This window comes from Lagopus leucura, unplaced genomic scaffold (assembly GCF_019238085.1).
Source record: "Lagopus leucura isolate 7727_CA_CO unplaced genomic scaffold, USGS_WTPT01 Super-Scaffold_100016, whole genome shotgun sequence".
NCBI classification, from domain to species: Eukaryota; Metazoa; Chordata; class Aves; order Galliformes; family Phasianidae; genus Lagopus; species Lagopus leucura.
The window spans coordinates 16,285,631-16,304,787 of record NW_024962270.1 but is presented as its reverse complement, the minus strand read 5'-3'; the positions used below and the strand labels follow the sequence as shown (position 1 = coordinate 16,304,787).

The 19,157-nt window shown below is 38.0% G+C and overlaps 1 protein-coding gene across 1 annotated transcript in view; it reads left to right on the top strand.

Moving 5' to 3' along the window:
• Positions 1–19,157, top strand: part of AFF2 (AF4/FMR2 family member 2) — a 343,762-nt gene that overhangs the window by 83,375 nt on the left and 241,230 nt on the right. Inside the window, exons 2-3 of the mRNA XM_042876295.1 lie at positions 2,420–2,540; positions 9,129–10,019. Coding sequence (XP_042732229.1) covers positions 2,420–2,540; positions 9,129–10,019 — 1,012 coding nt within the window. The remainder of the gene's footprint in view (positions 1–2,419; positions 2,541–9,128; positions 10,020–19,157) is intronic.

Here is a 19,157-nt window from a genome sequence, read left to right as displayed (position 1 = left end):
GGAGGGGAGGGGAAGGGAGGGGAGGGGAGGGGAGGGGAGGGGAGGGGACTATGAGTGACTTGAGTTACTATTCTGAAGTTGAGACCTGACAGGAGGAAAGACTCATGTCCTCTCTTTTTACCTTGTAGTGAATAGATAGCTTGTAATTTGCAGCATTGTGCTAGCAGCATACATTCATGTATAGAATAGGAAAGTGTTGGTTACAACAGTTTCCCTTATCTGTCCCTCAGGTAACTAGGAATTTTTGCTATTATCAACTGTAAAAGATATCAGTAATGATTATAATGACGTTCTGAAGCTTGCTGTTGGTGACTGAATGTGAGCTGGTGATGTCACTACATCACGTAGTATTATAAATAAAATAAAATCTGGCATTTTCCAGAATGTAGAAAAAAAACATGGATAGAAATAATTCAGCTCAGTTTATGTAGGTGGCTTTGTCTTCTGTTTGTGAGCCATGCTCAAGCAATTCAAACCTGACTGATCCTTAGTTGCTTGTACTGATTATTAATTCATATTTTGATGTAAAGATTGCATTTGTCTGTCATTTTTCTTTCCCTTCTTGTACAAAAACAGCATAAGGGATACAGGGAGTCATCAAGAAAAAGACACATGCTTTCCTGTGCTCTCTGCGGGGCTCACAGGTTCAAACACAACCTGCCTGAATCATAAGAACTTTAATTGAGTAGATAAAGAGGTCCTCATAATTATAAACTGCAGTAGGTATAACAAGGGGCTAAATACATAGCTGTGGTTTTAATTACCTGGTGCTTCAAATTAGTAATTGTGGTTTCACTCAGAAATCAGTGACTTTATACACTGTTAAAGCCTCATCACTGTGCAGTTCATTCCTCATTATATCTCTCGGTGTGAAGCTTTCAATATAACATCATGCTGAGCTAAAAAGGCAAAAGTTGTAGATATTTGGTTATCTTCCAAGTGCAGTGTAGCTCTATAGAGATTTAATTCATTCTCAGCAGAGATATAGGAGAATTAACTGTTCTCTGTTACATATGTGATATGTCCATTTGTGTGTATGCATTTGTACATAGAGCGTGGGCATGGATGTGTATGTGTGTGTGTGCATGTCCAGAATCTATTGGGGAAACATTGCTTAGAGCAGATGACATCAGTGCATATACCAAATCTGTTATTCAAATTGTCGTCTGGAATTTGGTAGCTAATTAACTGACACAAAGTAGAGCCAACGAATCAAATACGAGTTGAAAGCACAGAAATGTCCCTTAATGCTTGTCACATGAGGAGTTGTCAGAGCAAGTTGAAGCATGCATCTCTTCCTTTCCTCTTTCCTTCCCTCCCCCTATTCAGGTTTTTAATGATATCTTTTCCCTCTGAGGAGCAGGAAGTATCTTGCAGAACCAGGAGACCAAAGTACTTCAGTGCTATTCAGAGAAGAGGTGAATATGATCTCTCAGCTCACAGTCTAGGTCTGACAAGTGCACAAAGTGAGCTGACACACAGATAAGTGCCACTAGCTATTGCAACACCAAGCCAATAGATGCTTTTCTATTTTGTTTGTGTATAAATTTATCTGCGATTAGAATCAAATATCCTAAAGTCTCTTCTGGTGCTCTGCTTCAGAAACACATTTTAAAAAACCCTTGACACCCACAATGAAACCATACAAAATTTTGTCAAGCGCATGGGACAAATTAAGAGTCTAAGTCATATGAGGCTTGCTGGAGCACTGGGGTGCATATAGACAGGTTTTATGCAGTTAAATGGATATAAGGCATTTCTGTGAGTCCTTGGCTTGATGTTATCTTTCTTTGCACAGATACGTTCTTTGAAGATGTACGTGCATGCATTGCGTCAAAATTTATTTTATGCATAGAATCATTGAATGGCCTGGGTTGAAAAGGACCACAATGATCACGCAGTTTCAACCCCCTGCTATGAGCAGGGTCTCCAACAACCAGGCGAGGCTGCCCAGAGCCACAGAATCACAGAATGGCCCAGGTTGGAAGGGACCTCAAGGATCATGAATCTCCAATCCTCCTGTCACATGCAGGGCCACCAACCTCCACATTTAATACCAGACCAGGCTGCCCAGGGCCCCATCCATGTCCAGCTCATGTCCACCAGGACTTCCAAGTTCTTCTCAGTAAAGCTGCTCTCAGTAATGCTCTTGTGCATTATGTTCTGTTAATTTGGAAAGGACGTTCTGTCTTTTTCATTTTGAACTTGTACTGACCAGTTCCTGTTATCCAGTTTCACATAGTGTTATGACTCCAAATTTACATTTAGCAAAATGATTCAGTGGCTTTTCTTTCTTTATGAACTATCCCCAGGAGTTACATAGTTTCTGATGTTTTGCTGTTCTTACTGATGGTAATGAACATGTAACTGCATTATTGGGAAAATAAAGTACTGTCTATTTTGTCTTTCTCTTCTTCAGTCACTATGAGCAAGACCGGAATGCACTTAAGAGAAAAGAATGGGAAAGAAGAAACCAAGAAGTCCAGCAAGATGAAGACCTCTTTGCTTCAGGTTTTAATCTCTTTGGGGAACCCTACAAGGTAAATTGCATCGTTATGTTTTACATTTTTGAATGCCTTTTACCTGAGTGCATTTTGCAAATATAAAGAAAACTTCACACAAGAAGAAGAGAAATAAGTGTGACGTCTGTGTTGGTACTTACACTACTGAGTACACTGATGTTCCAAATCAGCATTTGGCAGAGGAGCAAACTGACTGCTCCATCCAGCTTTGTATGCTAACATTAGCAGAATCAGGAATTTTGCTTGCATTCCAATTAAAGATGTTTTCCTTTAAAAATGCACCAAAGCCCAGGAATACATGTATGTGTAGCTGTATTTCTACCAGTGGGGTCATACGGCAGATATAACAGTCCTTTTAGTTTCAAGAATATACCTAAATTGTTAAAACTGATGGACTTCTGTGTAAATAGTGAGTCCATAACCATTCTTTTGCAATCGCAGATATCTGAAAAAGTCTTTTGGGAGAGTGCCTGAATCCTTGGGGACCATAACAAGGGTGTGAAGGGGACTTTTGACGTGTCTTATTCTCTCTAAGGAGCTATGCTGCCGGAGATTTTCATCACCAAGGGATGTCCCCCTTTATGATTTCTGCTGCTTTGATTTTCAGTAAGACGTTCCCTGAAGATTTCATCAGAATGTAAATTTCCATATCCCTTTCTCCTCCCAATCAGTGGCATCCATTGAAAGGCCACCACTTCATCTTTCCATTTCACATTGTTAACAGCTGTAGGGAGGATGAGGGCTCTTTGAAAATCACCAGAAAAGGAGGAGGAAAGACTGACATTAATATCAAATGGTGTCTAATAATTATAGCCTGGTAGACTTATTCAGCCAGATAAGGATTAAGCAGTGGGAGAGTTTTTTTGTGTTTTGTTGTTTTTATAAAAATTTAATCAGTACATTATTTCTTCAATGGACCACATTTTAGCACTTTTATTTAGAAGAAATAGGGTCTTATTCTCAAACAATTTTGATGATACTTCCTGCAAATCCAGTGCAATCAAATCCCACATTGGATTTTTTTCCTCATCATTCCCAGTGATTGAGTGTTCATTGGAATTTCAGTGGATAGAGAAATATGCAAATCAGTGCTCAATTTTGGGTAAAGAACTGGAAACACTCACCTCAATGTTTATCTATTTTAGGATAGCAGTTATAATATCTAATTTTACATATTTTTAATATGCATGTGTTTGCACTGAGCATATGCAGAGCATACAATAAAAAAAACTGAGAAACCACAAAAGAAAAAAATGACCTGGTAATTTTCTGGACAGAATTTTCTTTATGTATATATTAAAAAAGAAAAAAAGACAAACCCACAGCACACTGAGACTTCACTGCTTTTCAAATGTTTACAGTGGAGATTTTAGGATCTATGGAATTGAACAAAGCACACTGTATGGTAAAAAAAGTATCATAATGATAAGTTGAGAAATGCATAAAGAGGAAATTGCATTCATAAATAGTTATATAAAATTTGCAAAATATAGAGAACTAAGAGAGCACTATGTCTTGCCTCCATTTTACAGTCTGGAAAAAGAACAAAGTAATAAGACTGGTGTTTCTTTTCTAAGTCCTACATTTCTAACAACCTGCCACACTACAATTTCCTAGGAACAAATCAAGAGCTGGATGTGACTTATAAGTGAAATAGTAATTTGTATTCTTAAGCAACTGCAAAGCTGAATTCAGGGTTTTATTTATGTTTATTCTTGAATAAAATTAAGCGCTCGTGAGATGAAGATGAATGTATTTCATGTTGAGTTTAAAGTCCTTTTCCATTTTGAAATGAACAGATGTTTCTGTGTGGATCAGTTTCAAGGCCTTGCACATGCAACAAGTTTCGCCCACAGAACTGAAGGGGTTTGTAAGGGACCTCCAAGGATCATCAAGTCCAACGCCCTGAGAAAATGGGTTTTCTGGAACAGATTGCACAGAAAAATGTCCAGGCGGGTTTGAATATTGCCAGGGAAGGAGAGTCCCCCAGTTCTCTAGGAAGCCTGTTGTAGTGCTCTGCAGGACCCTACACTTACTTGTTTTAAGTCTCATTGGGTTCCTCTCCACTCAATTTTCAGCCTGTGCAGATCTTGTTGAACGGTAGCACAGCCTTCTGGTGTGTCAGCCACCCCTCACAGCTTTGTAGTATCTTCACCAAACCTGTTCAGGGTGAACTCTGTCCCTTCATGCAGAGTGTTGATGAAGATATTGATCAAAACAGACTCAGCACCAACTCCTGGGGAGCACTGCTTATTGCAGGCACCAACCAAACTCTGCATTGCTGATCACGATCTTATGAGCTCCTCCAATCCGCCAGTTCTCAGTCCACTTCACTGCTCATCTATCCCACACTTTCTAAGCTTCATTACAAGCATGTTGTGGGAGATTTTTTGGGTCAAAAGCCTTGTGGAAGTCAAGGTACACAGCATCCACTGCTCTCCCCTCACCTACCCAGCTGATAATGATGTTATAGAAGTCCACCATGTTGGTCAAGCATAATCTCCCCTCGGTGAATCCATGCTGATTACTCCTGATAATCCCTCTTTTTTTCTATTTGCTTGGAAATGACAATCTCATCTTACTACTCCTTGTGTATAACAAGACATGTGATCTGAAAATGTATCTTTCCAGTTTATCTGTGTCCTTTTATCACCTTTTCACTCTAGCTGTTGGTGCATCTGTCTTTCAGTCCCTCTATCTGTGAAAGAAAGCACGGGTGATCTTTATGGTTTTGAACAACTTGTGTCTGCATTGATTCTGTATAGTATACATATGTGTAAACATACATGAAAAAAACATGTTTTTTCTTTACAAATCCAGAAATGATTTGCACAAGCTTATTTGAAGTTAAAAAAATATTATTTTGAAGCTGCTTCCATTGTCTCATGTGGAAGCAACAACTTTAACAATGTAATGCTGTCCAGTATTATTTTGGGAAGGTTGGGCAGCGAGAACAGCGTGCCCACTAATGTGTTTTAGAGCATGTGGGTTGTGGATCTTGCCTTTAAAAGCTGATCCAACTCACTAATGCTTAATTTGAGAGAGAAGCTGGATTTTCACTAGTGAGCCACTAATATCTACTAATGTTTTGAATCAGTAAAGCATCTCAGAGATGAATATTCTAGAGAAAACAATATGAGTGGATACTGTTTTGGTTTTGTTGCTTTTTTCTTTTTATTTTTTCAAAGGAATAGCCTTAATAGAGTCCAATTTGAGAAACAGAACCTAATGGGCAGCATTTCCATTGGGCAGTGCTAGGTGAATGTTAAATCATTTATTCTCTTTTTTGGTGGTAAAGCTCTTCACACTACTCAGGGTTAGCAGATCTCAAAACATCTCAACTTCGGATCTGCAGAGGTTAGATTAACCCTGACATGAAAAAGCTAAAGAATTATGAAACCTCAAGTTTCATTGTCATAAAACCCTTGCTAATTGGGCCTACAAGCTTGAGCACTTTAGTTCTTTTCTTTGTAAAACTATAATGCAATAGCTAGCTAGCAAATTAGTGTGCCAATGGGATTCTATTACAAACAGTTTTTGAAAGCAGGAGAAGCGAATGTATGAAGGTGTACATTTCCTAAATTAGTAAGAGCATAGAATGAGGAGGAAGGCTGCTAGCCACAAGTCACAAGCCGTGTAATTTATGCCTTGGAATACTCAGAAAATGCATTTCCTTGATAGCAGCAAAATTGTGATCAACACGCTGTTCAGAAAATAAGCTGTTCAGAGGTCTCCTTTGAGAAATCAGCCAATTACACAGAATATGAAGGTAGAAATTGGCCCCAGTCTGGAAGTAACAAAAAACAACCAGAAATTATGACCAGATTTTATGTTTATCTTGCTGGTATCCAGGCTTGTCAAGAATTCTCTATTTCTCATGAGGGCCCTGAATTTGTTGATGAAAAAAAGCCCAAACATTAATGGTACTCTGTATTCCTTAAATGCAGGTAGTACGTTGCACTACACAACAGTGAGCTCAGTCAGGTTATGTAATGCACGTGAATAGTGTTAGTTATGTGTGTTCTAGTTTTATTTCACTGTAAGCCGGATGGCTGCTTACATTCACTATGTCCTCTTACTTTGCAGTCTGGTCCAAGAAACACTGAAAGAAGTAACAGTCTTTCTGCTGACTGCATTAGTTATTGGATATGAGCTTTAGTGCACATAAAATATGCTAAGAATGTTTAAATTCATTACCTTCACGGTTTTCAAGAAATAAGTATTTTTATTAATGCTGTCAGAAAATGAGTACAGATAATAGTACATTTTGCATTGGGTCTTTTATTCCCAGTATTTGGACATTTTACATAGACTACTGTTAATATTAAGCAAAATTATAATAGAAATTTTAAAGGAAAATAACTTGAAATAATCAGTAACCTCCAAATCATAAATAATTGCAAAGCTCTATTTTCAAATTAAAATATTGATTCCCTGTGTGAGGACTGAGACAAGAGCCATTTAATGTGCTGTAATATTGAAGTTACAGTGATGATATGTTTCCAGTACTCTTTCTTCTCTCCCCCCTCTTCCACTCCTTCCCTTTTCTCTTTTACTTTCTGTATAATAAGCTAAGTGCACTCTGGAAGTCTAGCTTAACCAGAGGTGAAATCTAGGGGGCAAGATTTTCTCCTTACTTGGCTGTTTTCCACGTGCCAACCCATAAGGAGTTAAATAGTTTGGTGGGGAAGGAGGAAATAGAGCAAGTATATAAGTGTTTAGACTTCGCATCATAATTCCTGCTGGGCCCTTAAGCACAATGGAATCTCCTTGTTTTAAATTTGGGGCTTGAACAGAGAGAGCCTGGTTTTGGCTGCTGCCCAAATGGCTCATTGTGCAACTCGGCTGAAGGAGACTGCTCGTGTACAAAGAGCTTATTCTTGGCATAGCAAGAATATAATTTTTGCCACTAAAATGACCAACCTAGGGACTTAGTGAATAAAAGTGATTCGTGGTTCTTCACAACTGGGGTTATTAACTGTGAGAAGCACTGGCAAAATGTATATAGATGTATACATTGAACAGTTAATTTTTAAATCACTGCCTCAGTGCAGTGGTAATATACGTTACAATCCCTGAGAACGAGCAAAAGGAAATTTGCATTTATTATCTTCTTTTTCAACATTTTTTATGGCATGTGCAGTATGTACTAAAAGAAAAATCTTTCGGCAGTACTCTCCTCATCTCCCGACTAGTTCAACAGTGGGTAATATAAGCAGACATTTCAGGAGGAATCCGTGCGTGGAAATTTTTCATCACTCAGACTTCATCTTAATACTTGAGAAAGATTGGATCAGAAGCATGGTAGGATCCCTGCTTGAGGAATTAAGTGGAACTCTCTAACCAACCACAAATTCTTTATGACCTAACATTAAGGCCTCTTTGGACTGAGACATTATTTGATGTATTGAATAGAAAACCAAATGTAAATAAAAGCATAGTTAGCTATACCCTGAAGTTTTGCTTTACACTATTTACACGTACTGCACTGACATAATTTAATTCCAAACTGTAGAAGTTAACCATCTGCTTGAGCTGTACCTTTGCTCTGCTTTTATCCTTTGAGTCTTGTTAAGTAATAAGCATGGGGAATAGGATGTTTTATTTCTCTGCTGGTCATTTCAAGAGAACATAAAGGTCAGTGAGAAGATTGGTACATTGGATCTCTGTGGACAGAGGAAATTAGCTGCATATTAACTATAGCACCCAGCATATTTGTCCTGCTTTTTACAAGGATAAATGGAAAATAGAATAAAAACAACAAAGGGCATTTTATGCTTCAGAAAGGGAAGTACAACGGTGGTGTGACACAGATGAGTCAGTATTTATTTAACAATTACTGGAATTAAAGAAGAAAACCAAGCACAGTTCACAAATACAACCAGCTCATAATCAATGGGAAGAATCTTTATACTTAAGAACATGACAGTCATCCCTGTTTATATTCTTCTGTAAAAAAAAAATCATTTTGATGTTTTATTTGAAGCTGTTATAGCATTTCAGTTATTACAAGCTTTTTCTTTTCTGGATTCAGATATCAGATATCTTGGGTCAAACTGAACACTCCGTGGAAAAGTAATTGGCATTATACATGAAGAGTTTGCCCGTGTGCCTGCTAAAGACAACCTGGCTTCTATCTATGGCAGAACTATGGGTCAAGGGGTGGTACTGCAATATCATGTTTAAATAAAGTGTGATTGCAATTCAAATGCTGAGTAGTCAGTAATTGCGCATTTGCATATTTTGTAAGATATGAAATGTACAAGACCAACTTCTATGACATAAAACCAGCCTGTTTTCCTCAGAACATCTATAAACTGATGTAATTTAAACATTTCTCTGAGAACAAATTTAAGAAAATGGGAAGCAGCATACGAGTGTTACTCATGCAAGCCTGTTTGAAGAGATTCTTTGAACACAGTTACTGATAGATTCTTCTTACATAACATATGTAAAATGTAATTGAAATTAGATTAAATGTCAGCATGACACCATTAAACAGCTAACATTTGCCATCTTCTAAGTCAACTATTCCAAGCAGTAACTTCCTAGTTAAAAATTTACTCACTCTTTTCCTTTATTTATTTATTTATGTTTATATTCTAGACAAATAAAGGTGACGCTCTTGCAAACCGTGTCCAGAACACATTGGGAAACTATGATGAGATGAAGGATCTGCTAACTAATCATTCCAATCAGAGCCATCTTGTAGGAATCCCAAAGAATTCTGTCCCACAGACACCCATTGACAAAAATGAACAGAACTTTTTCTCAGAACAAAGAAACAGGATGATCCCTTCTCATCAGATCAGTGGCCACTCATCAACATCAATGCCTCCGCCTTCATCTCTGTCATCTAATTCTGTTTTGTTACACGGTCACCAGAGCAACAGGAAGTCGAGGACAGACTGGTCACGCAGTGGTCACAACTCTAGTGGTGCCCAGCCAAGCCAATCCAGTAGTCAGCAGAGTCGGACAAAGCATAGCTCTTCCCATGACCAGACACAGGGCAGGTATGAAGACCTCTATAATTGTCAGAGTGAGCAGCATAAAAGTGGAGGAACTGAGGAAGCAAATTCTATGGCAGCATCTTCACATTCAAGGCGGCATACTCATTCAAAGTCAGCAGCTGGAGAACATACTTACAAAGAAAACAGTCATTCAAAGTCACCCACAGAGCTTGAGTTTGTAGGTCATGGGCCTGGATCTCCACTTCCTTCCACATCTTTGTTGTCTGCAAACAATGGTCTTTCAAGCCAGAATTTCCCACCAGGACTTCACTGTAAAAGCACCATGGTCCAGCAAAAGCCTACGGCATATGTTAGGCCAATGGATGGTCAGGACCAGGTACCCAATGATTCACCTGAACTGAAACCTCCCGTAGAAATCGAGAGTGGATATGGAAATCAGTCCTTTGGAACACTGTTGGAAGGAAAAGTAAACACACCTAGTTCAAAGAATAAAGTACCAAAGCTTAATATTCCTCCTGTTGGTGAAGTAAGTCATTTAAAATATTTTTTCTCTAATACTGTTTGAGTGTTTTGTGCACTGAATATTTGTCTTTGGAAATATGCATTTCCATCTCCTGGAATTATGTTCTAAAACATTCCTTCTTTTGTTTATTTATTTATTTATTTATTTGGAAAATGTATGACTAACTTCTGGCAGAGTTTGTTGTGGTAGCCCCAATTAGTTGAAGTTTTAAAATCACAGATTTGAATGTTAGATCTCTGTTGAATCTAATACTTTTATAGCAACTGGGATTCTGAATAGAGAACTCTGATATCGTAGTTCACGCACACTTTTCACTAGTTTCCTTATTCAGGTAGGAGCTAGTTTGGTATAAATATCTCCTTTTTAAGATCTTTAATGAAAAATGGCAGCATCAAAATTTCAGTATTACTGAACAGTTCCACCAGTAAGGAGTTTATTTGCAGAGTTTGCTGAATTCCCATTACTTTTAATGGAATTAATGTGGCTGAAGTTCTCAGTAGTGCTTATGAAAATGTGTCACACTAAAGCTTTTATGCATGTTGAAGAGCTCTTAATATTGAGATTCAATCCTCATCTTTGCTACCAACAGTTTAAGTTGCTGAATTTTGTATTGCTGGTCAGTACAATATTCCTGTGAAGAACATTTTATTTGGTTCATATTCATGCCCATTCCAAGCACAGATGTAGAATAAGGATACCAATTGAACTATTTACAGTCTGTATATTTTTTCTCTTATTCCAAGTTTCTCTAAAGCAGTAACTACTGCAAGGTAGGTTTATGGTGCACGTAGGAACAGAATTGCAACGCTGCTCTTTCATACTTTTTTGTCTTCTGCATATACTTGACTGCTCGGTAATATTTTTGTAGTAGGAATGAGGAGTGATGCTTTAAGACACTTTATTGCAAAAGGTCAGCTTTTTCTATTGAAATAATCGTTTCAAGCCAATAATTTGTTTGACTGTTTAAAAACTCGATGTTATTTATTAACATTCCAGGCAGCAACAAAGACTGATGTGTTTTGCAGTAGTGCTTGGAATAATTTTCTGGGAACTGCATCTGAAAACAGTAAAAGGCCTATTTATATCAAATGGAAGGCGAGGGTTGCTTGCAGATGGTGTTTTATTAGAAAATATATTTGTTAATAAACATAGCTTTGTACAAGATTACAGATGTTTCTGTTTATTTTTACCTTAGGTTAAAAATCTGCTGATGTAGATGGCTTCATAGTCTGTTGTGATTTGTCACTAGCATTGTTTGGCAAGTAAATAATTGCATGCAAAGGAAATAATGATGTTGTAAAAGCAAATACATTTATTCACTTTTGCCATCTATTAGCACTGTGAGTCAATAGACGTACTTTCAAGTGCAGCATTAATATGGAGTATTTTTGGGAATAGAATGTGACTTTTGCAACTTATATCAGCTATTAAAGATACATTTCTTTTTCTTTAATATTCTACTGAAATCCTGGCACTGTTGAAATCAGCTGATTTGCTATCAGTGCTTTTTGGGCTTCGGATTTCACCAACTGTCTTACTGTGAAGCTCTAGGAATTTCTGGTGTAAATTGTTGTTTTTGTAAAGCTTTTTCTCACTGAGATGAAAAATGAAGTTGTGAGTTTATTGCTACAGATGCTTTAGTGTGCATGTCCTGTGTAGCAAAAAGTACAGGTGTATAATTAATTTCATTTATTATCAAATAATTGGTAAAATACAGGCACTTTAGAAATGAATGCAGATAATAGTCTTAAAATAGGAACCATGATTTGCAAAGCAAAAGAAAACCTGAAGCTGTTTTCAGGGGAAGTATAACCCTCCTCTCGGATGCAGAATGTATGATGATAGGCAGACTGATGAATAGGCAAATCTCCTTTGAGTCTGGAGTGTTGGCTTTTTTTTTTTTTTTGCCTATGTCAGGACTGTGAACTTCAGCCCTCTGTGTTTTTCCACAGATGTGTATCCTGAATTTGATTTACCCTGCGTTCAGCAATAAAACTCCTTCCAATCCAACGTTATAGATAACTGGTTTAGTTTAAGCTTAATCAGAACTGACAGCACACACCTGTGAAACCCATAACCTTTTCAGAATGACTGCAGCGAGTGGCTCTGTTGTAATATTTATACAATTGATATGGAGGCTTATGATCCTTCGGTGGTGCTTATCAATTTATGAACCTTCCCCAGCCACCTCCAGCTGTACTGATCTGCTTGAAACAATTCTGCTCCTGCTCCATGGGTTTCCATCCTAACAGTGTTCCAGATAGTGGTGGTGATCTTCATAGGAGAGTTGCTTTTGGGGGGATATTTCTCCATCATTTTGTAGCTCTCATGTCCACCTCTCTGCATCCATTCTTTGAGATGCCAAGTGTGCACATTGAGACTGCAAACCAAATATTATTCAGTGATTTTCTCAAAATTTTGCCTGCTCAAAAAAGTGGAGAAATGAAACTCCTAGGTGATGGTCCTACAGTTAGGACACCTATTAATATCTGTAACAGATAGGAAAGAAAAAGACTGTTTTTGATATCTTAAGGAGAGGGTTAAGTAACCGAATATTTGAAGTACATTTAAAAAATGAATTCAGAGTGATGTGGAAGTGATGTGTCATTTATCACAGCTTAATGGAATAGGATGTTGAGTGCCCTGGAAGCCTTCTGCCATATGTAAGGAAGTGATCAATTTTGTAACATAATTTGTGTCACTCAAGGTGTTGCTCTAAGAATCTTTTCTCATTCGCTGGGCCCAATTCTGCCCTCAGACATACCCATCCATCTTTCAGCTCCTTTGGAATGGACACAGTTGTTAATGCCTCACTGCTGGCATGTCTCCACGATGCAGTGGATTGTGGTTTAGTGAATTCTGAGCTTGTAAAGATTCCTGGTAAGTTCCCACAGACTTACCAATCTGGGTCAGGATGTAGTGGCAGCAGCACTTATGCACCCAGCTATGAACATTATTTCATGTTCTTTTCTTATTATTCTATACATTGTACGCATACAAGTGTTACTTCTGAGCTTGCATTGAAAAAAGTAAATTGTAGCAAACCTGGGTTATCCACAATAAGTTTTTGTGTTATGTAGAATTCTACCCACTGTATGGTGGACAATTGTAACTTGCCAGTCGAGGAGAATTGCACAGCTAAATCCTACATGCCTTTCTTCAAAAAGGCAGAGGCTAGGGACCTGCTAACTTTTGATAATTTCTGCTATGTTAGAATTCAGAATTTTGATACGTGTATGTATATTTTAACCATTTTAATCTAGGAATCCAGTGCTTACAAACTATTTCAAATCAACTCAGTAGGAAACAGCCTCCACTTTTCAGCTCGGGCTTGAAACACAAATTACTGAGAGTTTGGAGTAAGGAGTTATACAGACTGTGGGAACAGCAGATGTGTTCCTGAAAAATCTTGTGCATGGTTCTCCTGAACAGTGCATAGATTTCCAATAAATGTTGAGGGACAGGAAATCAAGGGCAACTGAGAAAATGTTTGATTCTCTAGGCAGAGTTTTTAAATCTCGCTGAGCAATTGGATTCACATTCCTACAGAGTAACAAATGCAGGTATACCAAACGTCCCCTAAAATACAGTTAGGAACAAATGCAAAAGGCCTACATCTGCGTCACCAACTACTTACATAATAAAAAGAATCTTTGTTTTCTCTTTACTTCTAGAAAAGTGTTTTGATGGGCTCAGTATACTGCGAAGTGATAAGCTTCAGTTACATGTTTCAAATCATTCTGTTATCGCTGCATGTATTGATTAGCTTAGTACTTTCTGAGCTGGCTGTAAAAAAGACTTCTCTCTTTCTGCATTAAAGAGGAGGGAAAATTGACAGGTAGATAACCATATTGATTGAGCCTAAATACTAAATGCAAGGGACCCATATATTCCTTATAAAACTCTTTATAGGAATCAGAGCCAGTTTAATATCCTTTTTTTTTTTCGTTAATTAAATGGAAAGTAGATGTCTTTAATTAACTATCCCCACACCCTTCTACTATACATGCTTCTCTGGTTGCCAACTACAGAGCATTACTATGCTTGTGGGCAAATTGCTTCTTTCAAATATGAGCTTTATCCATTCACCAGCCTTTTAGCTCTGAAGAATGGACTGAATCAAACATTAAGCTGAAATCCCTTCACTTGGTTCATATTTCAAAAAATCTGAGGCCAAAAACAAACCCAAAGAGCAGTATTTCTTGCAGTATTACAGGTTAAGGACATATGTTTTTCATTTGTAAATACTGTGAGAAGTAATGTTCTTGTGATACTTCTAAATGAAGACCATATGACACCACTCGACTGAAGACCTCTTATTGTGGCCTCTCGAAGGCTACTGTCTGATTGTTTGGACAATTGCTGGGAAATTTTTTGCAGGAATAGAGGGAGGACAACTTGCTAATTTTAAATCAAATATAGAAAAATAATTATGTGTATTTAGGGCCTGATTTTTAACCTTCATGACCAATGGGAACTTTGCACTTTATCTCAGAACCTTCAGAACAGATCTCTCATAATTAGGTATGGTTAAAAGAACTGACTGTGTACATTTCGTTCAGGGAAGGAAAGGTTATAAAATTGTTTTGTTTTTTTTAACCTTTCTGATATTCCCCAATGCCAATGCAGCTGCTTATAAGTGGCTCATTATTGGTCCAATTTAATTAAAAGAAAAACTAGTATTCAAATAGTTTGAAATGAAATCTTACAAAATAAAATGACCTCAAAGACTTTGGTGAGAGCACCAGTATAATTGGTTTTGCTTGAGCAATGATGAAGAGGCATAATTTAACGACTTGAGGTGTCTTGCTACGCTAATAGTGTCACTTTGTTGGTACTTGTCAAACTCATAGCCAGTTTAATTTATTGAGTTTCTTAATTTATCAGAAGTCAGAAATCTTTAAACAATCAATGCTCTTCTCTTCCCCCTTTGTGTGTCCTCAGTAAAAAAAAAAAAAAGAATTCTGATATTTACTTTTTTTGAAGAGTATTTTTCAAATTTTGGTTTTAAAAAGCATGGAGTAAGTATAGATCACTATGACTGCTTTTCAATAACTGAAAATGCATCTCTTTTCTACTTCCTCCCATTAATTTACAGAAAAAATATCAAACCATACAGAAACATCGTCAAGTATTGCAATATTTTCTTTATGTGAACTGTCATAATGACCTGAAGTTGACAGAGCTTATTTTTCAGCCTCTTACCTTCACCCATCTGCATTGTAAATACATGATACCCTGTGTAGCTGTCAACCAACTAAGCATAATTTAGACCAGTCCAGCAGGCGTAACAAAGTTGGAGCCTTTGCACATATTTGTTAATACTTCTGTGCAACATGATGTGCTTTTGCAACTGCAAACTGTAAAACAAAAAGCATTCATGTAACAAAAGGAATTTGAGTTTTTAGATGTATGGTTTCACTCAGGCTGCGATCAGCCCTCAGTGGAACAGCACATGTTTTCATGGCAAACAGGATTGGCAAATTTTTGTGTACCGACGTTTGGCTTTCTGTGCTAGAATAAACGACCATTTGTAAACTTTACCATGAGCTAAGTTAAATATTATTTTATCTGACTTTAACCTTTAAAGTAACACACAGCTAGTGGAAAGAGTCTGCATACATATTCGCTCTTTCCAATCACTTTTTGAGGTCTTTTTTTTTTTTTTTTTCACAGATTCTTTCATTCCTTTCTTTATAGAGAGCACAGGAGCTAATGTTTTAAGCAGTCAGAGAACACAGAAGTCATTTTTTGGTTGTTGTTTATTTTTAAGCACTGGCAAGACAGTCTGCTGCTGTCATGAATCTTCACTGGGACTGAAAATGGGGTGCCTCTGAACAGCCTCATTTCCTTGAACAAGGAATTTCTTGCTAACAGCTACAATTTCTCCCAGGATCACTCACTAAGTGAATATGATGAAAACATTACATCCAGTGCATACTTGTTAAATATATAAAAAGAGACATACAGGAAATACAGGAAAATCAGTGGGCACAAATACTGACTGAGACGAGTCTCTAATCATGATGAAAATGGTAGTCCAGTAGAAAATTGGACTTTGCTTCATCTGGTAAGCCTTGACTGGTAAAAAACAACTGGAATGCTCTTGTGCAAATGTCAGGAATCTAGGCAGCTAAATGGTGCAAAAAGTGTGATTAGATTTTATAGAGGCAATAGGAAACCAAACAGAAACCAGTGTTACAGATGACGTGGTATAGCATTTGAGACAGACATGTAGCTACTGAAAGATAATGGAGGAGGAATAGCACCACATATTGTTGAGCTGCGTAACGACTTACAAAGAATATGGCAAAAAGTAAAAAGAAGAGTAGAGAAAGATGAGGAAAAAGCATGTTACTAGACAGCAGAGAAGTGGTAGGCTTGAAAGAACTACAAGCAAAATCTTAATGTACAGTGAGCTTTCGCTTCAGCTTCAGAAGGAAGCAGAGATGGACGGTGGAAGCGAGGACATGGAAACTGGGCTCACCGTGGGGGGAAGAGGAACTACAGTTCTGAGGTGTGGTTGGCTTTCTGGTGGGAATCCTAAGAGCAAAAATGCTTAACTGCTCTTAAGTTCATTGAAGTACATCTTGTGAAAAGCTGTATGCAATATGCAAGCAATTAGCTCATGATCCAGAAGGCAGCAGCCTCCTACTCTATGTTCTTCTACTTTTATATGCATAAGATACCCGCATGCACACCTCTGGGTATTTTGTATGCTAAGTCCATTGACATGCTGAATTATACTAGACTTGAAACCATTAGAACAATAGCATGTGAACCATGTTTACAGCACACCTTTGAAGTGTGAAAATCAGAGGAGGGACATATATGAGCATTTCTGGCTTTATGGCCAGAGTCACCACACTGTAAGCTACTTGTCTCTGATTCAAGTACGGAAAAACTTGGAGCTGCAAGTGAAAACATCATATGGGGATATTTTAATTAGAAAAAAAAAAAAAAAAAGAGTGAAAGAAATTTGAAAGTATAGCTTGGCATCTTTCCATGAACTGGAGATATGGGTTAAAGTTATTTAATTGGCAAGTGATTGCTAGTGTATTAGCAATGTTGGGGGAACGGGGGGAAGGAAGATTTTTCATTTTGGCTTGTGCAGCAAAGATTCCTCCCACATAAATATGTTCATTTCACTTTCTGGGAAGTAAAGAAAGGAAACTCTAGCTGCAGCCTGTTATTTAATCTTCCTGAAATTAGCATTTGGTGCCCAGGAAGATTGAAAGATTTAATGCCAATGCCTTCTTCAAAAGAAAGAAATGACACACCACATATGTTTTAGCACTGGTAGACTGTTAAATGGAATTAATCAAAATCCATGTTAAAATATTTCCATGTGTTAATTAGCAATGGTTTAGAACACTAAAATGCATATTGGTTTGGGAATAAATTAGTGAAGAAAGTTTGAGTTTGTGGGCCTTTAATTGCAACATAATGCACTGTGTTTTAGGAAGGTAGATGTAAATGCACCCCTATGAAATACTGTGGCAATGTGCATTTAAAAATTGTGAAGTAAAACAATCTAAAACAGACTTTTATAATGGCAGAGAGATGTCATTTCCCATTTTAAAAGAAACATTAAGTCATTCCCTCGTTTAAGAGAAAACAGTTTAAAAATGCTGAGTTTCATCTCATGCCAAAGGAAGTTTTAAAATTTCCCCTTTGAAAATCCCAAAGATGTAGCAAATACCAGCAATAGATCTCCTGTTGCAAGTAGGCAAAATTCACTTTTGCCTTTATTGCTGCTGGGTCAATGCAAAGTTTTTTTCCCCATTCCCTCTCACTGCGTCTTGAGGCAGCAGAAATAGCATCAATTGAGTTAAGTATGCAAATGAGGCCAGATAAATGGGTATGTTCACCCTAAATTAGCACACGTAAGGTAGGCAAAGCTGTCTGTGGGAACACTGCTGATCTCCTATCTGTCATTGTCCATCTCCCAGTGGGCCCCTAGGACAATCTGGTGATTCTGGCCCAGGGGCAGGGACATTCCCCCTGCATTTGTGGCAGCAGGAAGCAGAGGGAGCAGCCTCTCTGTTCTATTAAAACACAATAAGCAAAAAAAGCCTCCAAGAGGTTTCCTGAAGTTTCATCTCCCTCAGTCACGGTGGCTGAAATGATTTGGTGCACACGCAGTGCAGGGAGTTTGCGAAGCAGGCAGATACTGATTTTGTCTGTGGTTGTTCGGGTGTCCATTTGTACAATAACAGGGAGTGCAAATAAAAGGTTTTGGGATCAGAGGGAGGAAGAAGCAGGGAAACACAGATTCAGTAGTTTTCCAGGCTGGTGGATCTGTTTTTGTTTGGATTTGTTTGGCAAAGATGTCTGAGAGGGGTCAATCACCATAGGTGTAAACCTCAATCCCCACTGATATTGACCATTCATGCTGCCAGTCTAAACATATTTCAGTTAATATGTTCTGCTTTCCTTTGCACGCTTCCTTGGAATCATTTCCCATTGTTATATCCCCAGATGTGTAAACTCACTGGGTTGTATTTCAGCGAGCTGCAAGCTGTGACACTTAAATCCACAAGCGAAGCTGGCAATTAGTTCTGCTATTTGTAAACATCCAGGCACCTACTTACTTTTGCCTGTTTCTTAAACACAAATGTTGAAATAATTCTTTCTTAAATAATTAAAATAATTTGTAGAGCACTGCCATGTACACTTTGTAAGTGCAGGCAACTATAAAGACCTTCAGGTTACTTGCAAGAGTTAGGGTTTGGATTTTATTTATTAAAGCTAGTGCTGCCTGAAGGCTGTATATCCTGGGCAGCAGCCTGCATCTGTGGGGTGTTATCCTTTTCAATGCAAAAAAAAAAACAACCCATAACTAGGTGATCGTCCCCCTCTATTGGCTCTTGTGAGGCCCCATCTGCAGCGCTGCATCCAGGCCTGGGGCCCCCAGCACAGGAAGGACGTGGAGCTCATGGAGTGGGTCCAGAAGGGCACTGAGATGAGCAGAGGGATGGAGCAGCTCTGCTGTGAGGATTCTATGATGATATGAATCAGGAGTAGCTTCCTTATACAGCTTCCTTGTGAAGTAAAGTGGCACAGTTTATTTTGCACTGGGAAGTAAGAGCGATTCGTAACATCCTCTTACCAACACATGTGGTTATTTATTGAGATGAA